The sequence below is a fragment of the Mustela putorius genome, unplaced genomic scaffold (assembly GCF_011764305.1).
Source record: "Mustela putorius furo isolate JIRA1106 unplaced genomic scaffold, ASM1176430v1.1 tig00003949_pilon_pilon_pilon, whole genome shotgun sequence".
Classification (NCBI taxonomy): Eukaryota; Metazoa; Chordata; class Mammalia; order Carnivora; family Mustelidae; genus Mustela; species Mustela putorius.
In genome coordinates, this window is record NW_025422093.1 from 8,734,477 (window position 1) to 8,747,018 (window position 12,542).

The following is a 12,542-nucleotide window of genomic DNA, read 5'->3' on the forward strand; positions in this document are numbered from 1 at the left end:
TACACATACATACACATATATGTGTCTATGTGCATATAAAATTTCTATACTGTTAATATTGAAGATCTAATATTTAAATAGTTAACTTTTTAAATCCAATGCCTTAAAAGTTAATGCACAGTTTCCTACAGACCTTCAAAAATCAATACACAATCACTCTTTAAGGTCAATTCACTTCTTTTTAGTTTGGAATTGAAATAATCCACAAATTACTTATAAATAAATAATATTAATGGTGAGAAATGAGGGGTTTGGAAAATACAGTTAGAGAGAACTGCTAATAATTTAAACTTCAGAGAAGGAAAAAAACAATTTATTTTGTTAGAAAAAAAGATGAACAACTAACTAAAACAGGGAAAGGATACAAACAAATCAACAAAAGGTTAAGAAAAATAGTCCACAGAGAAATACAAAAAGTTTCATAAACAGGAGAAAAATGCTTAGTTTTCCTGTTAATTAAGGATATGCATGAAACACCGTATTTTACACTTCTATTATGGCTGAGGATGGGAAAACACAATGTTGACAAAGATGGGAGGAAGAATCATCCTTTCCTGAATCCATTCCCTGACTGGTAGGAGTTCAACAGTCACTTGGGAAGAGAAGGTGGCAACCATAAAAAATATTAAAGTTGCTCATTAGCTGTGGCTTAAGAATTCTTGTAATAGAAAAGCTTAAACAAGTAGACGAATACATTTGACACTCACTGTAGGAAAAAGAGAAAGCATAACCCAATGTCCATCAAAACAGATCTGTCGACATATATTATTGATGTATCTTTACCCAAACACACACAATGGCATTTCTTACATTACCTACATGCTTTATATGGAAGGTGTTCTCTTACTACTTTTTAAAAGGAAAAATCCAATAGCAGAAATGTGTATGTGTATAAAATGAATCCATTTTCATAAAGTAATTATAATAAGTCTCTAATCACAAGACAAAAACCATACATATGCTGTGCTCTCATTTCATTTTTATTTCAGCTAGGACTTATTTTGTTTCAAGAGTGATTTCTGGGTGCTCAGTCTGCCTTTGACTTGGGTCATGATCTTGGGGTCCTAGGATTGAGCCCCACATCAGGCTCCATGCTCAGTGGTGCGTCTGCTTCTCTTTCTCCCTCTGTAATCTCTCTTGCTCTCACTCTCTCAAATAAATAAAAATCTTAAAAAAAAAAAAAGGTAATTTCTGGCAGCAAGATATAAAAAGAATGTAACTCCTCATTCTTGAAATCTAATATCTTTTGATAAAAATGTCTGTTAGTACATTTGTATAAAACAGGTTTGTATAATAAGCCTCAAACCATGCTTTAATGGCACAAAAAGGCCATTTGAAGAAATGAAGATACCATTATGATTTAAGTTATTTTCTTTATAGTAAGTGAAAAATGACTGAGCATGGTTAGCTGTTTGCAACTACATCATCATGGTGTTCAAATACGTTCACAAATCTCAGAAGCTATCACAGTTATGACAACTACACATTCTAGAAAAGAGGAATGAAAGACACAGGCTGCAGGAACTGGAGGGGAGCTGGTCTATCTCCCAGCAAAGGAGTCACAAGGCAAACGAGTCACAGACATGGTCTGAAACACTCACAGAAAACAAGCAAGCAGTTAAGAATGTACAAACTATATAATTAAAAACTGATGGCCAGGTGCCATCCTATCATGTTTATCTTTCACTGGAATTCTGTCCATTCACTTATGTTACGCACATTAATTCTCCCTTCAGGGGTCCCTATCCCACCTCTAATCCTGGGAAAGGGAGCCGGTTACACACTGTGCTTCATGCAATGTTCCAGTGAGAATCCAGTGCTATGCACACGGCCGTGTCCTGTCATCACACCTGCTCTTCCAGCTTGGAGCTCCTCGGCCTCACACCTCACACTCTGCACCAGAAGACTGTGGTTGTGAGGGCCGTCTGATGCACTGTAGGACGGCCAACCCTGGCTCTGCCTACCAGATGCCAACAGCACCACCTTCCAGCTGTGACACCAGAAATATCCCTAGACCTTGCTAAACGTATCCTGGATAAAATTATGCTAGGTTGGGGCGCTTGGGTGGCTCAGTTAGCTAAGCATCCAACTCTTGATTTCAGCTCAGGTCATGATCTCAGGGTTGTGAGATCTGTAGGCTCTGCACTCAGCAGGGTCAGCTTGAGATTCTCTGTCTTCCTCTCCCTCTGCCCCTTGCCCATGCTCTCTCTCTGTTTTAAATAAATATTTTTTAAAAAACAAAAGCAAAACCAAAAACTATGCTGGGATGCCTGGGTGGCTCCATTGGTTAAGTGTCTGCCTTCAGCTCAGGTCATGATCTCAGGGTGCTGGGATGGCTCCCTGCTCAGCAGGGAGTCTGCTGCTCCCTCTCCCTTTGCCTTTCCCCTCTGCTCCTGCTCTCCCTCTCTCAAAGAAATAAAATCTTTTAAAAAATTATGTTAGGTTGATAACCACTACTCCAGATAAAAGTACATAAATTCCAGTAAAACATTAATAGGTTTCAAAAGAGGAAAAGAGGAAAGACATATACTGCAAAAAAGCACAAAAGATGATTAAATCCAGGTTGAAAGTTTTAAAAAGATGTATTAAAAAAGAAGCTTACTGGATGCATCATTCAGTAAGCTTCTAAATGTGGATAAGGAGTTAGGGGATTGCCTTTCTTCTTCAAGATAATTAAGAAAAATACTCTGAGCTTTCTTAAGTCAATGTGTTAGTGAATATCCATTCCTTTGGTGACTAAACACTTCTCATTTAGCACCTATCTGCATGCTTAGGGACTGGAGGAAAATACCTTAATTTTTTTTTTTTAAAGATTTATTTATATATTTTTGGAGAGGGGAGGGACGGAGGGAGAGGGCCAACAAAGCGCTCAATCTCAGGACCCTGATGTTATAACCTGAGCTGAAACCAAGAGTCAGATGTTTAATCACTTAACCAACTACACCACCCAGGTGCCCGAATACTTTGATCTTTGAAATCAAAGCTTATATTCTAATTCCATCACTTCAGACTCTGTGGCCTTGAAGAAGCTGTATTACCTCTCCACATGACTAATGTGTATAAAGTATATGATAATAGTCCTTCATGTGGGTTAGTACAAAGATTAAGAGATAACACAGGTAACATACCTCCCACAATCCTATAATAAGGTAGCTAAATAGAAAGTATTTCATCCTTCCTCCTCACAGCATTTAACAAGAACTATCAGTGGAAGGAACCCTGGGATGGCACTTTCTTCAAAAAAAAGGAGAAGGATTTAAAAACATCGTCCAGGAAACTAGAAGACAGAGAAAGGGAGCTCTCCCGAAAAGAAAGGCTGTGGTCACAGGCAGGCAAGTGACAGAAGATCGATCTTGGTTCCAGCCACCTTTGGGGGAATAACAAGAGTGTGATTCACTGTTGAACCATCTTTCTTTCATTCTTAATTTCACAAAACTTTTATTGGTTCTTTAGAGATTTCATGCTCCTTTTAAATTTACACATGAAGCAGTTATTAGGGATCATATACCACTATCTTTTCATGTAATACACTTTAAAATGCTGATCAAAATGTTGTGCCAGGGCACCTGGGTGACTCAGTGGTTCAGTGTCTGCCTTCAGCTCAGGTCATGAGCCAAAGGGTCCCAGGATTGAGCCCCACATCATTCCCTGCACAAAGAGAAACCAGCTTCTCCCTCTCCCACTTTCCCTGTGTGTGTCCCCTCTCTCACTGTGCCTCTCTCCATCAAATAAATAAATAAAACCTTAAATAAATAAATAATAAAGTGTTGTGTCCTGGATCTAGGTCTATTTTTTGTGAAAATACACTTTAATTTTTAGAACAGTTTCAGGTTCAGAGCAGAACTCAGTAGAAAGTACAGAGAGTTTACATCTATGCTCCTCCCCAGGGATCAACACCATCCCACCATCAACATCACATCAACATCAAAACCATTCTAAGGGTTTTAACAAATATATAGTGACATATATGTACCATTTTAGATCACACAGAATAATTTCGCTGGCCTAAAAAATCCTCTGTGCTCTGCCTGTTATTTATCCTTCCTTTCCCCCAAACCCCTAATGATCACCCACCACTAACCTTTTTACTGTCTCCATAGTTTTGCCTTGTCCAGAATCTCATATAGTTGGAATCCTACAGTATGAGCACTGGCTTCTTTCATTTAGTAATATGCATTTAAGGTTTCTCCATGTCTCTTAATGGCTTGATAGTTCATCTTTTTAGTGCTAAGTAATATTCTTTAGTCTGGATGGACCACCGTTTATTTATCCATTCACCCACTGAAGGACATCATGGCTGCTTTCAAGTTTGGTGATGATGAATAAAGCTGCTATAAATATCTGTGCATACATTTTTGTGTGAACATAAGTTTTCAGCTCATTTAGAGAAATATCAAGGAGTGTGAATGCTGGGTTGTAAAGTAAGGATATGTTTGGTTTTGTAAGAAACTGCCTGTCTTCCAATTTTGCATTCCCACCAGCAGCGAATGAGAGTTCCTGCTGTTCCACGTCTTCCCCAGCATGGGATATTGTCAGTGTTTTGGATTTAGGCCATTCTGATAACGTGCACAACAGTATCACATTGTTTTAATTTGTAATTCCCTAAAAACATATGATGTTGAGTATCTTCCCATATGCTTATCTGTCATCTGGACATCCTCTTTGGTATGGTGTCTGTTCAGGTCTTTAGGCCATTTTTTAATTGGGTTGTTCATTTCCTTATTGCTGAGTTTTAAGAATTCTTTGTCTATTCTGATCTTTATTTTTATTTTTATTTTATCATTATTTTATTTTTACTCAAATCTTTATCAGATCCGGCCTGTGCAAATATTCTCTCCCCATCTCTGGTGTGTCTTCTCACTCTCTTGATGCTTTCACTTTTTCCATTCATTTTCTCACCCTTCCACCTCACTCTGAATTTGCTTCCTAATTAAGTTAATTGAAAATCTTAAAAAAAAAAACAGATAGATATGTTTGTTACTTATTTCAGGCTTAGCGGACAACTGAACAACTAAAACCCTCTTCTTCTGTGGCCCTGGTAGAGGAGAAAGGGGAGAGACTGGAAGGAGCAGCTAGCCTGTGGCAATTATTAGATGAACAAGTAAGTCAACCCTTCGGGGCTTCAGAAGGGAAGAGAGGGGAACCAGCCAGAGATCAAGAAATCAACGTAGGCTCAGGTCCTTAGTTGTGCTAATGCATCACTAGCATAAACAAACATAGCATAAATTACCTCACTGGTAGGACTGTGTGTATGCATGAGTGTCTGTGTGTGTGAGAGTACACATGGTATTCAGAAAGGTTCTCAAATTTGCATTTGCATGTTTGGCACTATCTATAAATGAAGTCATTCATGTAGAAAGAGATGTACTGACCAGTCATATATCTAAAAGACACACTAATTTTATAAGCTTTTTATTAATTATACTGAGAACTTTAGGAACTAGAAATATCCCAGGTCTCCAACCTCCTCTAAGAAATCTTACTTAGACCATGTTCTCTCTAACCAGAGTAACTACTAGTACACTGCAGACAAGTTATCAAGTCTTTGGCTGAACGCCTACTCTTGGTTCCCAATTAGCATTTATCAACTGATGGTCAGTCACATTAACAATATATACAAATATGTTAAATGCAAAATCTTTCTCCCCAACAGTAAGACAATGGCTCCTGAGCGGCTCAAAGAAAACCACTTTCAAAGACTGAAAAGCAGAAAAGCAAGCAAACACATTCTGAGATTATTTTCCTTCTAAATCCATCTTAGAAGTTGTTTAGTCTAATGACAAATCAAAAGGTCTCTTCCTAAGGAAACAGTACATGAAGATATGAAATACAAAGTTAAAATCCAGAAGGCATTTTTAAAATATGTATACAGTTACAGTTTCATGTTTTTCTTAACTCTTAAATCTAACTCCCCCTGAAAAAGGAGGTGTTATCTATGAGAGTAAGGATACGCTAAATTTAGCCTACTTTCAAATCAGTGTAATTCCCAAGGACTGAGGCATTATAAAACTGATTATTATCAGTAATGACTGTAATCAGCTGTATGTAGGTTATGGCCACTGAAGGGACGCTCGTCTGAGAACACCATGGAATAAGGGAAGGGGTTCAGAAAGGTACTATCTCACCCAGGGGGATCTAGGGCTCTGAAAAGAGACCCGAGCTTGTCTGGGGTCTACTATTACTACATGTAAAACCCTGGGCAAGTTATTCTACTTCAGGTGGCTTTGTTTGCTTAACCTATAAACTGAAAATATCACCATGCAACTCATAGGTTGCTCTGATCATTAAGTAAGATTATGTATGTAATATATTTAGCATGGTGTGTGGCCCCAGCTGGGTCTCAACAAACAGTGGTATTCAGTAATATTGGCGATCGGTCAATTATGTAACCCAACACTAATTAAAGCAGCCACAACAACTGTAGCTGGAAGAGGCTGCATCTTGTGAAGTTTCCCTTACAAGCTTACCAGAGAAGGCAGAGAGCTTCGCTCATTCAGGCGTCCCATGAACGACAAAGATGAGGTCATTTCCCTTGTGTTTCCTTCCACTACTCAGAACCACTGAAAGGAGCTTTAGCCACATTGGTGTCAGTCACAAATCATGTCTTAACATCCATTCACTTAAAAGGGCTCCAGGAAAGGCATCATTAGTATTTTTCATAATAGTAAATGCCACTCCTTTGTGAATGCCATGATTTTAAATCTCTCTGCTACACATCACACCTTAGTGGTTGACATCTCCATCTGTATCAGTGGTTTCACTAGAACCATGACTGAGTTGAGCTGAGGTACTGGAAAATCTGCAGATATTTACTCGGTGCCAACTACAAACTGCTTACAGTGCTAAGGACAGAGGGATGAACCAAATGCATGTACTCTTTACTCTTTGGGGAACTGATGGCCTAAAAGAGTGTTCTCCAACCTGTCTTTGTCACTCATTTTACACCATGATCTAGTCATATTTATATGTTTATATATCTATGTAAATACTGACATATGACATTAAACAATACTCATTTTACACTCTAATGTTTTCTTTTCTAATCTAGTTGTATTTTTTACATACTGGTTATGACCACTGAAATAATTTTTGAGACACTAATAGGTCACAACTCACCACCGGAAACACTGTAACACAGCTTACCATGCCACCACACCTCTTCTCTGCCCTCTGCCCTTTGAACAACACTGTGTGTGTTAAAGGCCTCAACCAGTTCAACATAAATACCCAACAAAACTGTAAGCACACTTAACAAAACATTTTCCTCTAAAAAAAAATAAAGTGAACAACTTATAGTTTTTCTCAAGCTAAGATTTCCTATTAGATACCACTTGTTCTGATGGAATGCAACCAAAAATAATAAAACCTCATTTTAATGATCCTTTTCCTTATTCCAGGAGGGAGAAAATAGCCAAACTTGGTGCCCAACTCCCTCCAAACCAGGATACATCATGCAATTCAGCCACAACTTTCATTCCTGATCATTCCAGGACAACTTGAATTGTCATAAAAGAAACACTTGCAGAGAAAAGTTTCTATCATTAAATTCTGTAAGACAACTCTTTCCCAGAACAAAAGCCAATAAAGCTTCATCAATGCTGACCACATTTATCTGGAATTTGGCATAAAAACTTTAAACAATTTTCACTCACATTTACAACCCTGCCAGTTTAAGAAGGAGACTGATGAGCAAATTAAGGGCAAAAAGAAGACTGTAAGAAAAATATTTACTGTATTTAAGAGAACAATCTCATCTAGTATCACATGCAGCATAATCATACCAGTGTGATAAATTCTCATTAAAAAACACTTTTATCTATTTGTTAAGGCAGGTCTGGCAGGACTTCTATTTAGCAAAACAGTCAAACTTGTTCAAAATGCTATCTGTAATTTAATGAAGCTGCATTTGCTTTAAAACAGGCTGTAATTCAGAATAGCATATTCAAAATTTTAATGAGTGCCTAAAGTTATTCTGTTGGTAAGGCTTTAAAGTATTAAACATCTTAATCCTTAAGGACAGTCTTCATGAACATATACCTCTGATTCTTCTATTTAAGGCAGAATATTCTAGCATTCTGAATCTAAAAGATGGAAAGAGTTTTATTTACTTCCACACAAAATAAATGTGCATTATACACAAGAAATACTAAATATTGCTTTATTTTCTTCATCATTAGGATAATCCTAGAGTTGCCTACTTAATCGTCCATTATATTGAATCTTAAATTCTCAGTTCTGTCTCTAATGAGAATTCAACCTTCCAATAATTTCATATACTTGTAAATTCTAAAAAATTCTATAGTCCCTGAGTTTTATATGACAAAACAGGCTCCTTGCCAAAATGCCATGCTTACTAAATGGAAATGTTTCTATTACATTTTTTCACTATGTTCCCTACGGCTCAAAGGAATGGAGGAGGAGTAAAAAGGGGGGAGAAAGGGGTGGAGAGAGGGACAATTACCAGGTGGCTTTTTACCCAAAATTATATTTCACACAGGCACAGAACAACAGTTATCACTCTAAACTTACTCATGCTGACTGACTGCAATGATGACAGAAACTTAAAATTAATGAATCCATGAAAGTGCAGTTTTTAGAAACCAAGACTGACATTATCCAGGAGAAGGGGCTGTTGAAGGACTTGTGCCTATTTTTCAATAGTAATCATCATCCACTGCCATGAACACATGGTCTCCCCGGTAACTAAGTCATGATATTTCCACATCAGATGGTGAAATTTTGGTTTCTGCAATTCAGCTTAACCATGAAAGCCATGAGAGGAACTTGTTAAGTATATACTTCCCAGTCCCACTGCAGACCGACTGAACCAGAATCTCCAGAGAAGAACCTGATTTTTCCAAGTGATACCAAATCCAGATCGCTTTCTGCCATTGTGAGGGGCAGCACCTTACCAGGACTCCAACCAATGCAGCCACACAGCCACTCTGATAAAGGGTTGATGGCTTAAAAAATAAAGCACAGGACTAAATTCTGATAGGGCAAAGAAGAGGGCAGACTGGTAACAGTAGCTATGAAAAATGTATGTCTTGGCTTACATAGTCAACAAAGAGGATCAAAAGTCTAGAGAGTAAAATACAACACAAGCCTGTGCCTATACTGAATGACTAGCATCGTCTGGGGATTATCTGTATATCATATCACCGTGAGATTTAGAGTTTAATAACCATCCAAATATGGCACAAATCCCCATACACATTTACATTCTTGGGTCTCTTGAGTAATACTGGTTTAGTATGAAGAAGGTTCCAAATAAAGATTAACAACTGTTTTCCATACAACATTTAGAGGCAGGTATCCACATCAAATCAAAGAATGACCTTCTGAAGGTTCCCCTGCCATTTTCATTTTATTTTTACTTATTAAAAATGATAATCAAACAAACCTCATCTCTGAATTTATCCATTTTAAAAGTAATATAGGAATACATATATCAGGGATGTTAGCCAAGAACTGATTCAGCAGCTGTGTGTTTAAGTAATAAGAGCAACTCAAATAAATTCTGAACTGTAAATTCCTCTGAGGAAAACTTTTGACTTTTTTCTCCCTTCCTTGAGCTCAGTCTCTCTCTTTTGGCACGTTCGGCTCATCATACAATACTGTATACATTCATAGCACTTCATAAATAATAGAAAAATAAAATGAGGTCTGTAGACATAGGCCTGGAGGGATCAATTCTTAGGCACAATTCCAAAGGTTAACTTTAACCAAGGGGAAATTTTGTTAAATTCCCCCAAAATGCACTGCTAAAATACTTCTATTTTCAAAGCAAAATGTGTAATCAAAATGTGGATTAGTTGGTCATTGTGAATGGGTTATGTATTTCAATGACCGGAAACTAATCTAAAACATTAACCTCATCTATTTATCTCCATATTATCTAAAATCTCTATAGTTGTAACCACATTTTGAAAAAAAAAAAATTAATCAATTCCGAGTTTCTCATGATAGTGGGTGGGGGGGACCTAGCATGGGTAGTGCAAGAGAATAAGCCATCCAAAATTATCTGGAATCATTTTAATATTCATGTTCCACTGGAGGTTTTCTTTGGAGACTGATCAAATTACATTTTTATTAGGATAGTAATGAAGTTTATGTCATTCTTTAAGTAAAAATACCTGACAATAGGGAAAACGAATATAATTTATATTCAAGTTTCAATTTATTCATGTAGTAGGCCAGGGATTTTTACATGGCCACAAACAACCAAATAAGTAGATAACCCACTAATAAGTAATTTCTTCTTCAGCATAATGAATATAAAACATCTCAACACGCTGAAGACTGAGACTATATCCCACAGCACTTGGCGAATGGAAGGCATGTAGAGGTTATGGGATCAAACCTAGAAATTCACCATGTCTTCTTACGACTGTTTAGCACACAGGGTTTCCCTTTCTTGCCACCATAACAGAAATGAGAAAGTAATAAGAGCAGTGTCTGTAGGAACCTCAATACACTGGAGTCCAGTTAGTCCTCACAACAACTATAAAATAACTTTCATCCCATGTGATGAGTAACTAATAAAATGAGATTAAAAGAAGGAAATCTGAACTAAAGAGAAAGAGAAAGCTTTCAATGTTTAGTATCATTTAGCAATAAAAGTCATAAGGAGAAGGGAAAGTAAATATGAAACTGAACAGCAACAGCAAAAAAGCTGGACCACAAAAGATATGTTCAGCTTGCACAATCTGTTTTTGAATTATGTGATAGTATCTCCCATCAGCCCCTAATGACTACATGTATCTTTTAATGAAGTATATACGACAAAGTTTGTTGAGACTAAGGTTATACTTTGAAAAAATATCCATAAATATATTTACTGGCAGGTCACTTGAAAATACTATGTAATCTGGGGGAAAAAAATAAATAATGGTGCCTGTACTTCCATTCTTGACCATCCATCCATTGGGTGATGTGTTCTAGGATAAAACAGAAGAAAGGCCATGCAAGGCAAACACTCAGCCTGAAAGAAAAATGTACTGGGTTCACCAGTTAGACATGTGAAGAGAAGAAGCATACATGAAAGGAAGCCTAAGGTTTCTAACATATGAGAAGAAGAAAAAGATAGCTCTTAAATTCGTGTGGTACAAAACAAGAAGTTTATGTGTTGAAAACATGCTGTTACATTCAGAAGTCACCATGACTCATGGCCATTGAATGAAAGAACATCACTGAAATCGTAATTTGCTATGGTATCTTCCATAATAACATTTCCATTACAATGAAATACTTAATGTTTTTTTGGTTATTGGATAAAAGGCATCATTCTTAATTACGGTAAACTTTCCAAAACATCACTACTTCACAAATATTTGGGGACAGACATGATAAAAATAAAGGCAAACTTCCAGTAATTCCAGTCCTCATTATCAAAGCCACCAATTTCTCCATCTCTCATGATTTACCTTTCTTGGATTTGGCTCCGATCTTCAGTTTTGATGGCCAAGCAATCTGTGTATTTGTTTCCTCCATGATCTGTAACAGAAATTAAAAGAGAAAAATATTGATTCAATTAAGAACTTGTATTTACAGATAAGATTCCTCTAAAGAAATTATTTTCAAGTCTTTAGTCTCATGCTGATAAAATGACCTCATTTGAAAACAACGCAAAAAAAAACTTGCTGAAAAAAGAGATTCATTTTTATAAGCCTTTAATCTATTAGAAATATTCAGTTATATTTTGTTACTCCCAGTGTTCCTCTCCGTTATGCTTCAGAGTTTTTAACATAGAGACAACAAGAGCAAAAGTACATGAACAAGTAATTGACCCCACTTGACGCCAGAACTGTCAGAGATGCTTGTGCTGAATAAAATTCCCCAAGACTATTGCCAACAGATTGCAACACACCAAACATAATCCTTGTAACACAAAACTACATGGGTTAGGCCATACTAAATGAAGACTTTTTTTTTCTGGGAAAAAAATTAATAACTTGCTTTGGGCACATTTGTATTTCATTAAAACTGATGAAAAACCTCTAAACACGACATCATGTCGTAAGGCTGCATTCCCGTCATCCTTTGCCTGGTGCAAAATGGCATCTTTGCCACAATTCTTTTCTGCTTCCATGAGACTAACACAGGCCGGAGTGACCAGGACCCAAATTTGTGAAGGTGTAAGAAGGAGTAAGGGAAACAACCACCACAGAGTAAAAGTGGTAGATGGCAAATAAGAAAGAGTAACCAAAAACTGTTCACCCTTTTTCCTTCTCTACTTTTATCGCATGAGTAAGACTAGACTAATGTTTACTTTGTACCATGAGTACAGAATTTGTCAAAGAAACTGACAGGGCAAACAACTAAACAAACTAATAGGCAAATAAAACCAGTACATATTAATCACTTCATTTAGAGTAGGATAGTCTATACTTTTATTTTTTTAAAGACTTTATTTACTTAGTTGTCAGGGAGGGAGAGAGCGAGAGAGCACAAGCACGGAGAGCAGCAGGCAGTGGGAGAAGCAGGCTCCCTGCTGACCAAGGAGCTGGATGCTGGGCTCAATCTCAGGACCCTGGGATCAT

The 12,542-nt window shown here is 37.1% G+C and overlaps 1 protein-coding gene across 3 annotated transcripts in view; it reads right to left on the reverse strand.

Annotated features, from left to right (window-relative positions):
- BICC1 (BicC family RNA binding protein 1) overlaps nt 1-12,542 on the reverse strand; it is a 262,003-nt gene that overhangs the window by 98,978 nt on the left and 150,483 nt on the right. For all 3 annotated transcript variants that reach the window (XM_045069916.1, XM_045069915.1, XM_045069917.1), the window contains exon 3: nt 11,427-11,496. In XM_045069916.1, the coding sequence (XP_044925851.1) occupies nt 11,427-11,496 (70 nt within the window). The remainder of the gene's footprint in view (nt 1-11,426; nt 11,497-12,542) is intronic.